Source organism: Sinohyriopsis cumingii, chromosome 16 (assembly GCF_028554795.1).
Source record: "Sinohyriopsis cumingii isolate HCF-2022 chromosome 16, ASM2855479v2, whole genome shotgun sequence".
NCBI classification, from domain to species: Eukaryota; Metazoa; Mollusca; class Bivalvia; order Unionida; family Unionidae; genus Sinohyriopsis; species Sinohyriopsis cumingii.
In genome coordinates this window covers 40,739,354-40,757,884 of record NC_142976.1, presented here as the reverse complement: position 1 = coordinate 40,757,884, position 18,531 = coordinate 40,739,354, and the positions used below count along the sequence as shown (strand labels likewise).

The window sequence follows — 18,531 nt, the reverse complement described above, 5'->3', positions numbered from 1 at the left end:
CATACATATAAATGTGAATGGTTTATGATCAGAGTATATCTTTATTGATATGCAAAATTATTTTCTAATTTAGTCAGTTTAGCCTAGTATTTGAAGAAATTAGTATATATAATATAATGAAAAAAGAAAAAAAAACTACCATATATACTTGCGTATAAGCCGAATAATTTAGGAAAAAATAAAGGCCTGGAAGAAGGGGAGGGGTCGGCTTATTCGCAGGCCAATTTCTAAACTTGACAGTTTTTAGGTCTTCTTGTTGACTACTGCAGTGGCTGTAAAATCTTGGGACACAAAAAAATAATTTTTTCATGTCCTAAGACAGGGATGTAAAAAAAATAACTTTCAGTGACCAGACATTTATTAGACTGTTACAAAGTACTATGATTAATTTTATTATTATTTTGCATGTGCATATTTTCTGATTTCTCCAACACAAAATTAAATAAAGGTAAATACAGACTTCATAATTCATGGGCTGGCTGAATTTACCACGGAGACCAGGCTGAACTATAGTGTACAGTACCTACACAGTACAAATCGCACATAGTGTCACTTAAATCCTAATTTATTCCCAAACATATTAGATGCAGATTTTGCTTTATTCATTGTTTTAACCAAATTGCATTCTTCCAGATAACATTTCAGCTAGTCCTTAATAGCTTTTTCATTTACGCTGAATCATGCGCTCATGAGTTACTCATTTTCAGTGATATAAGCGATCCTACAACTTGATATTTTTAAAAAAGGTACGCACGTTTAAGGCACATAACCAGCATAATTTACATGTTCATGAAAAGTGGTAATAATAAAGACTAAAATTCTCATCTAGATCAACTAAGATCAACATCAATCAATTTTAGTTGTGTTTTGACTGAAAAAAGATAACTTTCCAGACATAGAAAAGCTTGATGTTTCGACATCTCCTATGTTGATAGTCGGTGAATTCGTCTTTTGTTTTGCGATAGCAATACAGGCCAGTTCATCATTAAAATCCTAAAACTGGCTTGTGTTAAGAGGGAATTTTGACTGGCAACTATACCAGTACATTGATGTGTAATTGCCTTTTATTCCATAATATTAGCATGATTACTGCAGTTTTGTAAAACAGGGTGTAAGGCATACCTATGAACTTAAAGCCAAGTAGGAAGACTGAATAAAAAATAGAGATTGGGACCTAAAATCTGGAGGTTTTTTGAGGCATTTTTAAAGCCTTGTTTTCACTAAATATTGATTGATCTTCCTAGTCCAATATGCGTGAAATTCGCAAAAAGACTTGCCATTTCTCCCTGTGATGCACCCTATTTTCCGTCACGATGTGCCCTATTTTCATATTCTGGTCAGCTGAGGTCAAATTGCACAATAGCTAAATATTAGTCTTAAATAAACAAGCAAGAAAGCCAGCTCGACTAATAAAAAGTTAATCCTTATTGATGCAACTATTTTGTGAAATCGACTGGCCCTCTGTTGTAATTCAAAGAAACCACATTCTACACAATTGTGTGTTATGCAAGCACCAGCAATTGATTGGCAAATAAAGGATTCCCAATTTTGTTGAACTAAAGGCACATAAATATGCGGCCACATGATACCGTACATGTGGCATCTATTTTTCCATCATTGTATATCAGACCTTATTCCCTTATTGTCAACTCGTAAAGCATTTAGTATTGTTTACTATAAAACATGTATTCTGAATTAGTTTCTTCAGGACACATTTGCTGCATGGTATGTATTTTCATGCCTTCTGTTAATTTAACGATGGTAATTAACATTGGTATATACGGTATAAAAATGCCAGGTGTTCACTCGTGCAAGTTGCTTTCGTGGGAATGGCGTTATAGCATATGGAGTTACAGCATTCGTAGTGATCATTCTTGGGATTGAAATTAATTGTGGACGATTTTATTATTGTGGTGTATTTTTTGTTCTGGTTTATTTTTTATATATTTTTGCATTGTTGTTTAAACTGAACATTCTATCTAGTGAAGAAACAAATTCTCTCTAGTAAAGTAATTATTTGATGACAACAATAATTCTTGTTTAGAAGAAATGAAAATCGAAGCATAATGTAATAATCAGGAGTTCACTGCAAAATTCGGAAGATATTATGAAATTGGGAGGTAGGGGTAGGGCGACCCCAAAAATCGGGAGTTTTTTTCCCTCCTGGCGAGAAAGTTTACAGGTATGTTGAAGGTCGCTTACATCGAAGCAAACTACAACACAGCTTTTACAGTATTAGCATAATTTCTGAAGCATTATTTCTGAAACTTCATTATTGTATTTTGGAGATATCATTAAAGTTTAGTACAATGGTGCCCATGATTCTATTGCAAGGGATGTACCTAATTCAGTGCATAATCAAACCTACAATGTACATGCGGTGGCACCATTATGTAAATACATTCATTAGCTTAATTGCAAGCGTTGAATCGAACCGTATTGTTGTTCGTTGTGCTGTCATACTGGGATTACATTTTAATGAGTTAGGTATTTACAATTTCAACGCAAAGTAAAAACGTAATTACCTGTGTACTGATATAAAATGTCCAATGCAATAATGCATAAACAAACAATAATCAATTCAAAAGGAAGAGTTAGTGTCACAGTTAGTGTCACAGCAACTCGCGATTGCTAAATTATACACAAATCTAAATTAGGCAGAAACAATAAGAACACAGAAAATTAAATAAATTACTTTTCAAACAAGTTAATACCATTTCTTTTTAATAATCATGCATGCCAACCTTGCAATAAGTATACATGCAATTTTTGTTAATATAAGTTTGCCTAAATAAATAAATGCATATATGCAAATGGGCTTATACACAAATATATATGGTACCTGCCTACCCTAATTTAAAAACCAGTGCAATAGGAAACACGAAGTTTTTTTTCCTAAACAAGCCAAAAAGAATGAAGTCCTAAATTTACACATCCTTTGTGCTAAAATGTTGCGTGTACTATTTAATTTATATAGTAGTTAAGGATAATGAAGGTCCTGATTAGTATTACTATCAACAGATTTAGTCCTCAACTCAAATCCAGCACGAACACAAAACTCCATCTCTATGTTATTTAATTACCTGTAAGCTGAACTCATCCCCACATTCTGTGCACATCAGGTATTCCTCTTTTTCATGTAACATTAAGTGTGCCTTCAAGCTTGCAATTCGTGAAAACTTTTTCCCACACTCTGGGCAAATTGGGTCACCTCCATTTACATGAGTAGCCATATGCAGCCTCAGGTTGTCAGAAATGTTGAACGAGACTGAACATTGATTACATTTGAAGGGCTTGTCTTCTTCATGAATTCTCAAATGCCTCTGGTACTGGTTCCACTTATTGAGAACTTTGCTGCACTGTTCACATTTGAATGGGCCCTGCAAATTTAGACAAATAAATCTAAAGTTTTAGTGATTTTGATTTCCATTTAATATATTAAACATGATCAGATCTTAACAGGATTCAGTTAAAGATTGATGCCCATTTGTACACAGAGTTAAAAATATTAACAACATGATGTTGCAGAATCAAGCTGGAGGCAAGTTTCTAATTTTTACACATAAATACATGTTCTTTTTGTCACATAAAGAGAGAGAGAGAGAGAGATCTAATAAAGCAAACCTTTCTAACAGGAGGCTTAATATCATTTTTGAGCAGGGTCTTGTTTTCCTCAGGTTGGGCTGCCTCATTGACCCGGGGAAGATGCTCAAACACGTAGTGCTGGATCATCTGGGGGTCTAAGTTTTCCTGCTCCACAAGGGCAATCTGACCTGTCACTGTTATTCCATCTGGAAACTGAACCACCTGAGTACATCTACATTCAAGATGGAAATACAAACAGGTTAATAGCATTTATGCTTGACAGCAGGAAAGTGCAATTGATCAAGAAATTAAGAAAAGAACTGCATCTAGAAATGTATCATAGAGGAGGAGCAAGATTGTAGGGATTGTATCAACAAAGGGTTTTGTTGAAAATAGGAATGTTGTATCTTTGTCAAAAAATGCCATACTTTCATATTTTCTATTGTGTTTTTAAAACTTACAGAACACCTTAAGTGGAAATGTAGGATGAAATCAAACAAATACTGTTTACTGTTAGGAGCAAATTATATGATTTAATATATCTTTTACTATGATGTATGTAAAGTCAAAATGGAAAACTTGAAGGGACAATGACAAGGTGGCTCAGGGCAAAAAAGGGGGACAACTCTGGAGCACTATCTGGAGAACGTCTAAGTATATCAGATCCTCAGAAATAGTCATATATGTCAGCCATGTCCAACTGGACTGATCCTTGACTGTAAAATGGCCATGTGTACATTGGAAATTTTCTGAGAAGAAATTTGGATTTGGACTTGATCAAAGCAAAATTGTTTTAACTCAACTCATACACATACATATTGACCTCTTAAGCACACTGCAAAAATAGGCATGAAACTGCATTAGAACATCTGATTATGGTAAACATGTTGCGAGAAGAGGATATAAGAACAGAAACATATCTAAAAGATTTGAAATCAGCTTTCATTATGTATTCACACCCATCAAATTTATTTGGTACATGTATAACTGTCCTGTATAAATGAAAAAACATTTACTTTTTCTAATTCACAATCATTTTTACTATTTTATTATCAGTTAATAATTTAATTATGTTTAGCAAATGCAATGTTGTCTGGGGGAATGAAAAATGTAAAAACGAATTCTGGACTTGTAATAATCATTGACAAACACAATGTCGTTAGGCTGTGATATTTTCCATAAAATTTGGTTTTGTCATTAGATGAATTCCCAAATGAAAATAGCAATATATAAAACAACTATATAAAACTTTTATTTTCCCGATTATTATTTCAATGCAGGGCCTATAATACCATATATACTTGCATATAAGCTGAATAATTTAGGAAAAGTAAAAGGCTGGAAGAAGATAGGTTAGCTTGTCTGTGGGACATGGTCTAAACTTGAAAATTTTTAAGTTTTCTTGTTGGTTACTGATACATATTGTTACTGTAGATCACCAAGATGAGATCACATGACTTGCATGAACCACCCTAGGACTGTACTGAAACCCAATGTATATAGGACCATCCATTCCAGCTGGACTAGCAATAACAAGATTTTTAATATGACTGGACTTATGGGTTAGCTTATAATAAAATGTGTTTACTGCATACAAAAAATATAGAGAGAGATTATGCCCCATAACTTACCATTACCTGTAGCTTTTATTGCTAATGTGGAAAAAGGTATTGATAATTAAAGAGTATTCATTTTTTAAATGTGCAATATTTATTTTCATTTGGGAATTCATCTAATGACAAAATTAAGAAATAAAATTTGATTCCGCTCTTTTTTCAAAATAAGTAAACAGGTAAATTGCTGCATAAGAATTCATTTTGCACTGAACAAGAACTTGAATAATGAACTGGGTTATGAACCTGCTTCTAGCTTGATTTTCTTATTTTTCTTTTTTTCTATTATCGAATCTGGTCATAATTATCAGGTATGAACTTAATCCTTTTTATTGCTTAATATTTATTGCACAGTAAATATCCATTTTACAACAAAGTTTGCATAACAGTAGGCATTCACATCAATGTCTCAAAAAGGATAATTCAGTCAAAATAAATTCATAACTAAAAAGATAAACAATATTTGCTTGACAATCTGGTACAGTTTGCAGAATTTAACACATGGACTAAAAGATAGTACTGTACCAAATAAAGCGGATCTGAATTTAGGGAAAATAATGTAAGTTTATCTCCTACTGAGAATATTTCATTGATTACACATTTTCATCACTTTCACCCATCCATTTGGTAATATTACAGGTGAAATCTTAAGATGACCAAACCAGCAATTCCAGCACTTGTTAAGCTGTTTGTATGATGTTTTGTAGAGTCTGTGTAAAAACGGTAGTTCTACCAGGAAAGTAAAGACATGTCCAGTTCTGAGAAAATGATAGCATGGACATGTATTTTGGGTCATAAGTAATAAACAGGCTGGACTAGTACGACTTGTATATTGGATCTTCTTGTCTGACAATGAGTGACTATTTTTTGTCACCCTGATTAGAATAGAGAAAATGAGTAGCAAAAAAAGGATCAATGTACTCAATAATGTTTGAATGATCCACACCAGGAGTAAAGGTGACCTCGGCAAAAGCATGACCAATATACGTGTCAGCTAAAGGAGTAATCTCCTGATCAACATCATTCCCAAGAGCTTTCAGTGCCATATCTCTAGTAACTGCACATGCTGGGTATAAATCAGGGATTTCATTTTCAATAGGATCAACATTCTGATCCAAACAAGGCTTGTCAGTTACAAGTGAATTAACCACAATCTTATATCCACTGCTAGATTATTGCTTAATAATAAATAAATACCCTCAATGGTTAAATACATCAATGTTCCGTGTCTCATCCTAAGACTAAGTCTAATAACAAATTTACACAATGGAGAGGAATAATAACACAAAAAAAACCCACTTTCATCAGAAGCATTTACAGAAAAAGGTAAAATACCTGATAATAAAAGACTCCAAGAAACTATTGTGTCCCTTATCATTTTAACAAGAAATGACTTTGCAGAGTCAACAATTGGTGATATAAAGCATTTCAATCAATGGTCCATAATTCTCCATAATAAAGTCAAATTGGGGTTTGTTTGACCCAACTTATGTATTGCTTTCAATATATGACCGTGACCATGACCTCTTAGAAATAAAAGCATCTGGAATAGCTCTGTCCTGATACTACTGCTTATTTTTCAATCTGTAACAGTCATAATTAATGGGCTGTTTCCTCTTCCAGTAGGTACACATAGGAAGAGATATCGATTTCTGATCAGTCTTATTAGAAAACTGATTCCTAAAATTTTTGCCAGATTGACATTTAGAAGTACTTGCATGAAACTGAGATGATCCTTTACCAAAGAACTGCTGAGAGGAACACTTACTGACAAAAGTAACTTGGTGAGTCAAGGAATAATTGACAGCTGCATAAGCTCAAGTTTGACCTTTTGTTCATCAAAGTAGGTCTCACTATAGACACAGTTCTTGAACCAGTCAACTGATATGAGATGTATGAGGCTAGTCTTGATCAACCTTCTTAGCTGAGGACCTCCTATCAAACAATTGTTCCTTTTCTCATGGAATAAAGTCAATTACAAAATACAGATATACATAACATATAATCATTTTTAAAAAGCCAACAAACGATGCAAATTAAATATACATAATACATCCTAAGCCTTACTTATTATCACTGAGACAGACCATGCTACCTCTCCTAAAAAGCAATTAAGAAACTTATCTATTGGTTCAGCTGTTCTTCAGAAGAAGTTGAAATTAGTTTTTCTTGATGTTTATAAGAAAGCTACACCACTGCTAAGGAAGCCACACCCCCCCCTTATTTTAATAAAGCATGTCCCACCAAACATTAATACAATTTTTGTTTGAAACTGACTCAGTTGTTCTAGAGAAAAGTGGAAAATAGTCTTTCCATACAGCTGCTAAGATAGCCACATTCTTGCTTCAGAAGCCATCCATGACACAATTCATAATTTATATCCTAAATAAATTCTTACCAAGCCTGATCAAAATTGGCTAAGCTCTTCTGGAGAAGATGAAAATAGGTTTTCCATACAGTTGCTATGGAACTATACCCCCATGGACTCGTCATGCTACAGGAACATTACTATCAAGTTTAGGTTTTCAAAATGGTTCACTAGGAAGCCACCCTGGGAAATTCTGGATAAAGCATGTCCAAATAACTATTCCTACAAAGTTTGATATAATTTGACTCAGCTGTAAAATGAAGTTGAAAATATGTTTACCATAATGTTACTTAGGAAAATATCATTATTAAACTAAAAGCAGACAAAGCATGTGCTAAAAAATATTCTCACCAGGGATGTAACTGTATATGGATACACTGGTACACTAGGCATATTGCAATTTGTATTGGTTCAAATCCCCCCCCCCCATATATATATATATATTGAATGTGTGTATATTAACATGCACATGCACACTTATACACACAAACAATATATCAATGCATAGTGCTCACGTTTCTATTTTGATCTTTGGATCACTCTATTGCAATCTATAGGGACAATGGATAGAGTGCTAAGAACAAAATTGATGCACATTACCTGACAGTCACTAACAAACATGAAAAACAGGCTATTCCTCTACATCCCTAAGGCCAATAATAGACCAAATGTTGACTATTAAACATAATTAAAATCAAGGGTAGAAGTTGCATATGATGGAAAAGTATCAATAAACTATTGCCTGGACCAATATTACATACATAATTGGCATTTAGAGCCAATTACAATAAGGATAGACCAGATAAACTGATGTGTTCACAAGTATGACAATTCTTGCTTTTCTGTAAGCCTTAGATAACATTGTTAATAAAACATTCATTATTGGTTACATAGGTAACAGATTATACTAGACAATCATGTGTCCCCCAGCTTATGGATAATAGTTTTATCTGTTCTGTCATATGACACCTACCCATCTGCTTGCCCAGCTTGTGCCATGGCATGCGCAATCTGGACAGCATCTGCCCCCTGTATGAAGGGAATCCCATCTGCCAGTTGGGTTCCTGGGGGCAAGTCTGTGATGTACACACCATGGGCAAGGCCATCTGCTGCTTGAAGGATGGGGGCTAAGGCTGCCTCAGATACCTGAAATGTAACAGAATATTCATGTTTATGAATAAATATCATTTCAAGAATTTCATTTCTTATCTAGTATCCATTTCAAGACAAATATTAATTTCTTGCTAATACATTCACAGTAACTTATGAAACAATGTTGTTTTTTTTAAAACATGTCCAAAGGGTATAATTTTTGACCAACAATACAATGCACAAATCAGACATTGGGAGTTTGTCAAAAGCAGCTTGTGTTTAGGCTTGAAAATACTGACATTCATCCAGGAATTTAATATTTGGCCTGGTCAGCTGCCTTGATATATCTTTGGGAAAGGCAATTAGCTCCTATTTCTTCTGTATGATATAGCCAATAATGTGTTGAAAGTGCCATTAAAATCAACAAATCATTTCAATCATACCAGAGGTCAAGGGTATTGACCTAATATATACATTCAACAGGTGTGTATAACATATTCAACCAAATTTGGGCATAAACCTTTCAATTTCTTAGGTAAAGTGATTACTTAGGTACAGTCATGTTATGTGGCAATATCCAAAACTACTCCTGAAAAATCAAACAATAAACTTGTTTAAATGGTGTGCATGATGGCTGACTGAGCAGGCACTTATGGTCAATCCCCCCCACCCGACCTAAATAGGTTGTTGTTGTAGGGTTTAATGCCATTTTTCAGCACAAGATAGGCTACACATGGCGGCCAGCATAAATGGTGGAGGAAAAACCTTGGGAAACCCCAAAAAGAACCACTGACCCACGAGAAGCTACTGGCAAGCTTTCTCATATACCCACATGGCCATAAATAGGTAGGTATGTGATCCGATTTATAATTCAAGTGAAGAACATTTTAGGCCTCTGCACTGTTTGGTGCTTGGCAGTGTATGCCAGATGATTAAGCAAAACTCTTTGTACTGAAGACAAACACAAAGAAAACTTAATATTGATGGTTCAATAATAGATTAACAATTATCAGCTTTTTAAGGATCTAATGCCTTTAAAAAAATGAGCAAAGAGCAGTGGCAAGTTATTTTTTGTAAATACAACACATCTTGTCAAGTTATCAAATCGAACTCTTTGTTTTCACACCAAAGCAATTTGGTGAAATTTGTTAAATTCTAGGAGTTATGTCAAAAACATGCTATCTCTGAATTTGTGTATTAAAAAAGCATGTTTTAGCAAGGTTTCACTCTACCAATGTATTCTGGTGGTTATTCTATACATTTTTTTACATTTAATTGACTCTGTGAACATATCCCAAATTAAACTAAATTTAAGATTGTAACTTACTTTTGCAATACTTGCATTTACATCAGTATTGTACAAAATAGATACAAACCTTATAAAAGTGTTTTTGAATATATATTTTTTTATTAACTTTCTAAGAAAACAACAAGACAGTCTGTTTTCAAGCTATCAAGTCAACACAAAAAATGATTTATCTGATGTCACTGTATCAAAACCAATCTGTTATGGACATTATTTTTTTAAAAAGTCTTATGGAATGAATCAAACTAAAAGTATTTCAACTGCAAATGGATTGAATTTTTTAAACACACAATTTGTTCCTTAATTATTTAATGTATTTTGCCTCACATTATCTTCATATTTCACGTTACTGGTATGATATATTATTTCATTAATTAATTTATTCACAGCAAATGTAGCATGAAAATGTGTACATGTCATCTTCTGATATATCTTCACTATCTAATGTGATTGCTCCCCACCCTGGCTCATTCCTAATGTACTTTGGTGGACATTGTCATCAAATTTAGAAATGATAATTTACTTATATTTTACTTAATATGCATCATATAGTTGATACTTTCCTGGTCATGGATCATCAAATAAAATTGATTTCCTCCACACACTTATACAAGAGAGACAGACAGATAGATCTGCAGAAACAAAGATTATCATTTTTACAGCATGCATTGATTATACAGGCATACAGATACATCTATATTTTTATGGTACGTGTTAATTATACAAATTACTGACATCATCAATCCTTAAAAAACAGACTTCTTTGATTGTATGCTGGACCAAACAAATGTAAAAATTCTGACCCTTAAGACGACCTCCCATTCATTCAGATGATATAAATGTCTGACCCTGAGGAAGATTTCCTATTCATTCAGATCAAATAAATGTCTGACCCTGAGGAATATTTCCCATTCATTCTGATGATATAAATGTCTGACCCTGAGGAAGATTTCCTATTCATTCAGATGATACAAATGTCTGACACTGAGGAAGATTTCCCACTCATTCAGATGATATAAATGTCTGACCCTGTGGAAGATTTTCCATTCATTCAGATCAAATAAATGTCTGACCCTGAGGAAGATTTCCCATTCATTCAGATGATATAAATGTCTGACCCTGAGGAAGATTTCCCTTTCATTCTGATGATACAAATGTCTGACCCTGAGGAAGATTTCCCATTCATTCAGATGATATAAATGTCTGACCCTGAGGAAGATTTTCCATTCATTCAGATGATATAAATGTCTGACCCTGAGGAAGATTTCCCATTCATTCAGATGATATAAATGTCTGACCCTGAGGAAGATTTCCTATTCATTCAGATGATACAAATGTCTGACCCTGAGGAAGATTTCCTATTCATTCAGATCAAATAAATGTCTGACCATGAGGAAGACTTCCCATTCATTCAGATCAAATAAATGCCTGACCCTAATGAAGATTTCCCATTCATTCAGATCAGATAAATGTCTGACCCTGAGGAAGATTTCCCATTCATTCAGATGATATAAAAGTCTGACCCTGTGGAAGATCTCCCATTCATTCAGATGATATCAATGTCTGACCCTGATGCTCTAACTGGTGAAAAGAATTTCCAGGAATTCAAAATGAGACCATTTCATCCTTTTAACTACTTAGTGGTTAAACCATCTCGGATATTCTTCAGATCAGCACCATTATCCTGGGTTCATACAAGATTTTTACTATTAAACGGCACTGGCTACCATGTCATAATCTGTAATAAATCTCTACTGCTCTTGAATGGAGAGTCATAACAACAATTCACCAAAAGACTTCTTCTGATATCTAGTTTTTTTTAAATGAGCATGTTGCTCATCCGACATCCAATATGGCAATGACCATCACCATTTTCAACTTGACATCGTCATATACAAATCTTTTAGTTGATATAACCATCCATTCTAAAGAAGTAACAAGATTTTCAATATGGTTGCAGTGACGGGCATAAGTCGTCACATTAGCAACATTTTTATTTAGGACCAAGCAGACATCACAAGACAACTTTTCGTGAAACCCACATGTGATATGAACATCCATTCAGGTGGAGCAGTGATAACAAGATTTTCAAAATAGACATTTAGGTGGCATTTTAGATGTGTATGCAGCACAATTTTTATCAAGGATAAACTGGCTTAGGAGGACTAGCTATAACAAACTCGTGCTAACAGATGGATGAACGGCAGAGACACGACATACCATCCAATAAGCTCTTCTGGTCAATGACCAGTAGAACTAAAAACATAATCATGGTGCTGTTGGCAGGTGTGACTTTGTGTTCAACAAAACCCTTGCTGTTATTATTTTCAAACAGATATTATTAAGAACTGAGTCACACTATCTGAACCTGTGACAATCACATCACAATCAGAAACTCTCCATCTATGAATCAAACACGATCTCCAATTCTCGTACATCTTTTAATTAATTCATTAATAATATTATTACTGGAACTTTGTATAGTTTTTGGTACATTACCGTTATAATAGACCCTTGTGTAACAGCCTCTGTTGCCTGAAGAAGTGGTGCAATCGCCTCTGACACATGAACGATGGAGCCATGTCCTAAATTGGCATGTGCTATCAGCTGTGCATAGTCTGAAATAAAACAATTGTATAGTAAGTACATTATTTGCTTATGCACAAGAGACCCCATTATATTCAGCCACATATTTATATGTATAAAGCAAAGAAAATTAACAAATTAACAAATTAAAAACACACATTAATAAAAAAAAACTGTATCACTGACCTTAATTTAGAAAGCTGACATGTGGACTGATGAATGTATGAACAGAGAAGCACACTGATGCCAAAATGATAGCTGTATCTAGTTTCACTACTTGAAAATAATATACACCCAAGTGAAACCAGCTTGTTTAAAGATATACCCTTGTATTAACTTTCCATAAACCTGCAAGAATACATACAGTTAAACCTACCAACAGCCATGGGAAAACCCCAAAGTGTCCTATGCACAGGTGACCTCTATGAAGGTTCACCTTCCAAACCTGGTTTTTGAACAAATAACATGCAGTGAATAATGGTATCATTATTATTATTATATTCAGCACTGCTATTATCATCAACAGATTTAATGTTATTCATTATTCCACAAGTTATTAAAACACATATATGTTGCAGGGCCTAAAAATTTTATTTACAATTTGCTGGTTGAAAACCAGTAGAATCCTACATTGCCCAGGTCCACATAAGCCAAGAACTAGTCCAGCAACCTAGTCTGATGCACAAATATTGACTACAGTAGATTAGAGTTGGGTATGAAGAAAAATTTTGTACCATGGTATACCAAAAGTATATTAGGAACCAACAATTTTTATGTTTTGGGGCAGGGGCCTGACACCCTTTCTTACAACAAATTCTATCAAACACTGGAGAGAAAAAACATTTTCCTTTCATTGATAGCAAAATAACACCATATTATATCCAGTATGTAAGAAAAAGGTACAGAGATAAAAGAAAACAAAATATCTTGGCTCATAAGAAAATATCAGCCCCCACCCAACACAAAACAAAATGGTCAATGAGACATTCATTTGTAATATGCAAAAGAAAACGGCAGCCAATGAATTAGTATAGGGGTAATATCAGTCTACATGTACCGTACTGTACCTCCTGATTCGCGACTGGTTCTGGAACCTAACCTCATGAATGTTCGAGGTATTACTGTATAAAATATGTAATAGGCAGAGCGGGATAAAAACACACAGGCAAGATATCTATTGGAGAGGGCCAGTAAACAAAAACACACTTATTGAACAAACAAGGAAATATTTAGTGGGCTTGAGAAATTATGTGTTTGTGTAGGTGTGTGTGTGTGCAATTTGGATTTTTAATGTAGCTTTATAAAAAAATGTCAGTGAAAGATATTATGCAAAGTTCTAAAACAGAAAACATCAGCTCTCCTGAAAATCTTAAAATGATTCTCAGTGGTGCAATGCAATAAATGTATTTAATACATTAACTTATGCAAGACCTTCTTTCCTCTAGTCAGAAATTTTTTATTTGACCTGAATATCTTTCACAAAATCCCATTTGGCCAACACGTTGGCATATATGACACATTTCAAAAATGTGATTAAAGGATCATAAATACAACTATATTTGTAATATTCAAAATTAACTTGTTAGAAATACAACCGTTTTATAAATGTTTTTGAATTATTTCGTAAATTAAAAGTATAAACTTGCTGTTAATATCAATAAATTTGTAACAAGATTACTCAGATATCCATACATTCCTTGCTGATGGAAACTACCAAAGTTTCATTACAGTAAAAACTTATTGTGACATATATCACTGGGGAAAAAAATGCAGCAGTGATATAATGGTAGTATGGTTTATTTCTACTGTGCATAGAACATAAACACATGAAAACTTAACAAAATTAATAGAAACTAAAATTTAAAAACATCCACTTACTTTCTGCTCACTATAGAATAAACTATTCAATATTTTTATTTATTTATTTAGTAGCAACAAATATAATATTATATATTTACACTTACCATGATTAATGATTTTCAAAAACCTGTTGAGCATTTAAGTTTTTCTTTCATATTTTATAACAAAAATCTGAACCTTGTTTTGCAAAATGTTTTACTCTGGGTAGTCTTTCATTTGCAATATCCAGCAATTTAGTAGGAAACAATTGTCAGCACCCTTTAAACCTCTCTTCACACCAAGAAACAGATACACTGTTCTAACTTTATTTTTGTCATCATTTGTGTCCTTTTCAGACCTGGAATATGTGCCATCCTTCAATGCAAACAGTACTGCACTTGTTCTTTGAGATGAATTCTTGTGCTTGATTTTGGCCAGCTGATAAATCAATAGTTAAACAAACTGATTTAGAACATCTGGTAAGCCCACCGAGTAGACATTTGTTTATGCCAAGGTTGAGAAAAGACAAATGTCTGACTGACTAAGATCAAGCTTAGACTGGTGCTTTGTTTACTGCTTCATAAATGTGTTGGTTTCCAGTAATATTATAACATTGTCCATTTCTTCTGTGCAGTTGTATTTTCAGACTTTTTAAGATTAAACAGCATAATGTATTCAATTTATAAAAACAATAAAGAAATATTAAAGGTCCAACAGGCTAATTTAGGTAACGTATGGCACATTCATTGCTAAAAGAGAACAGTCTAATAATATAGGTAACGTATGGCACATTCATGGCTAAAAGAGATCAGTCTAATAATATAGGTAACATATGGCACATTCATGGCTAAAAGAGATCAGTCTAATAATATAGGTAACGTATGGCACATTCATGGCTAAAAGAGATCAGTCTAATAATATAGGTAACGTATGGCACATTCATGGCTAAAAGAGATCAGTCTAATAATACAGGTAACATATGGCTCATTCATTGCTAAGAGAGATCAGTCTAACAGCACCACCAGCAATGCAGTAATTTATTTAAAACATTCGTGTAAAATGTGAATTTTCTAGAACCGTGGGTAAACATTGGATATAATACTGAACAAGTACATGAAGTGTTGTAAGTAAACTGTTCTTTTCTACACCCATCAGTCAAACATTCCATGAAAGCCGGGAGCTATCTCATCCAGAATTTTCATATTGCTAGTAATGAATACAAGACTGGACTTCGGGAACATAAACTAGCGAGTACACATGCTAAGGCTTCAGCTGAGATTTTGAGCAACTTTGCTTTATCTCCAAAATATGAATCGTTTAAAACTTTGCATACATGTGGACTGGTACATGTTCATCCTAAAATTCCTTAGACGCTTCTATTATGACTTGTCTAAATGTTTGCTGAACCTTCCATTTTAAAATATATAGGTCAATTTCCCAGTGTGAACATGCATAATTCATGCCGGTACATTCCACATTTTAGTATGGATTATAAATTAAGCTCAGGAGTGGACACTGTCTTACTGTGGGTCAGAACAGACAGTTTTAGGTGAAGACACAACTAAATAATACCCTCTGTTCTCAGGATTGGCAAGATACCCCCTGCTTCCCATCTTCTGATTCCAGGCACAATTGAGTACCAGCAAAAGAGAATTTTGCCATGGCTACATACAGAAAAAGGCAAAGCATTGATGACTTTGAAATATGAACTGGAAATGTTTCTGAATGTATCACCCAGTTGTGAAGCTAAAAAGTGAACAAACACCTGCAGGATCAGTGAGAATGACATACTGGTACATGATACTGAAAATTGCAAAAATGTTCCTTGCATGGTACAAGTGAGTGAGGTGTAAAGTTCAGTTGAACATTACAGCAAAGACTAGTGCACAGGAAAATTTACAGAAATATATGCTTTTGAATACCTTTTATATTATATAACCAGCCATAATTTTTATAAAGTATTTTTTTATTATAAAAGAAACTTCAGTGAAAACATGATTTTCAAGATGACTGCCATGTGGTCATATGCAATGAATGATCAAAAGCAAGTTTTATTTAGGACTAATGGGATGCAAAAAATAATCTTCTGATGAAAAATGTTGATATGACTTCCCATTTAGGAGTAACAATGACAAGGTTTTCAAGATTGCTGCCATGGTACCTATATTGGATGTCAGAGAGTAAAACTTATTTTTGGTCAAACCAGTCATCATAAATGGTCGTTTGGAAAAAAAACGTATCAATATGACCATCCACCCAGAAGGAATAGTGATAACAAGATTTTGAATATGGCCACCATGGTATGGCCACATTGCATGCCACATCAACTAACTAGAAATCTTATTAAGTATTCTGCTTCAAATCCAATATTGATATGAATTTCCATTCAGGAGAACAAGTGATAACAAGAATTTCAAGCTGGTTGCTGTAGCAGCCATATTGGAAGTCAGACAGACACCATTTCCATTTAAGACCAAATATCTGCAACTTTGAGGTCAAGCCTACTGTACTTATCATACCTCAAATGTACGCCCATCGCTGTCATTAGCTGTCCCTCAGACCAGCAAGGTTATTTATGAAACAAGAATTGAACAAAAAAGTTGCACAAGCATCAAACTATGTTTTCCTTTGCAACTTCCCAGTCAATCCTAATGTTAATCAAATCATTGAAATATCCAAGGTAGTCCAAAATAAATTCTATTTTTTTTTTAATAGGAGAAATCGCCAGTGAATAAAATGAATTATCTTTCTGTAAATTACTATGCCGATGTACATCAAAGACATATGGTCCAAATGAGGTCAAACTAGACAACATACAAAATCTTTAGTGAAAACACCATGCTATTCTGGAGTAATGATTTTCAAGATGGCCATTGTGGTGGCCATACTGAATGTATATGCAGCACCATCTTCATTTAAGACCAAACAGACTTTGAGATCAATGTGTGGGCATAAAGTTAATGAGAATCCTCCAAGTAATTTCAGAAGAGTAGCAAAAACAAACATGTGCAAAGACACAAAAAATGGAAAAGTCTATGACCAGTAGAACTTATGAGTCCCTCGAAGGGAGTGATACTTTACTGTCCAAAAGGAACTTCCAGGAATTGAAGATGAGACCATTTTTACTTTAGCTTTGAGTGTTGAAACCCTCTCTAGTGGAGGACAAGATTTCCAAATTAGCCAAGGTGGTGGTCACATTGAATTCAAGATCAGCATAATTTTCATTTAAGACAATCAAGACACCATAAGAAGACACCACACCATTACGACCTTCCATTCAGCATATTTTGCAACAAAAAGATGTTCAATATGTTCACTGGCAACAGTGATGGATGTCAGCTGAGCACAAATTTAATTTTGGACCGACTAATAACAAGTATGCTGGTGAAAACTGCATGTTGATATGACCGTTAAGGCCATACTGGGTTTCAAACTGGCATCATCTTCATTCAGGACAAACAAGACACCATAAAATGTTTTCTGGTGCAAATCACATCTTGATCTGAGTTTCCAATTAGGAGAAACACGATTTTCAAGAAGGGTGCCACAGTAGCCATATTTGAGGTCAGATCATTACTGTTTTCATAAAGGACCAAGCAGAAATTATGATAATTCTAGTGACCATGTCAACATGACTTTCCATCAAGAGTAACAACAAATGGCTGCCATAGTAACATACTGGGTGTCACAGCAGCAATATTTTCATTCAGAAACTTGACCATCCCTGGAAACAGAACAGACCTCAGGAGATGGAAGGGAATACCCTCACATTCCTTCAGGCAGTACCTTCTACCATTTTCATTTAGGACCAAATAGACATCAAAATAAGTCTTCTACTGAAAACCTAATGCTGACACAACTGTCCATTTAGGTGGAGTAGAGTTCTAAAGATTTTTAAAATGTCAGTTCAGCACCATTTTCCTGTAGGAACTAGACATCGTAAAAAGTCTTTTGATGAAAACCCCAAGTTAATAATGACTATTCATTCAAGAGTGGTGATCACAAGATTTGCAAGACGGCTCCCTTGGTTCCCATAATGGATTTCAGATTGGCATTTCATTTAGGACCAACGAAACATCATACAAAATCTTCTCATGGAGATCACATGTTGATATGACAATCCATTCCAAAGGAGTCGTGAT

At 34.2% G+C, this 18,531-nt stretch overlaps 1 protein-coding gene across 2 annotated transcripts in view; it reads right to left on the bottom strand.

Moving 5' to 3' along the window:
• Window positions 1-18,531, bottom strand: part of LOC149780284 (zinc finger protein 236-like) — a 96,508-nt gene that overhangs the window by 73,905 nt on the left and 4,072 nt on the right. For both annotated transcript variants that reach the window (XM_089937086.1, XM_089937087.1), the window contains exons 2-5: window positions 12,464-12,582; window positions 8,540-8,712; window positions 3,625-3,817; window positions 3,084-3,380 (exon numbers count right to left, since the gene is read on the bottom strand). In XM_089937086.1, coding sequence (XP_089793212.1) covers window positions 3,084-3,380; window positions 3,625-3,817; window positions 8,540-8,712; window positions 12,464-12,582 — 782 coding nt within the window. The remainder of the gene's footprint in view (window positions 1-3,083; window positions 3,381-3,624; window positions 3,818-8,539; window positions 8,713-12,463; window positions 12,583-18,531) is intronic.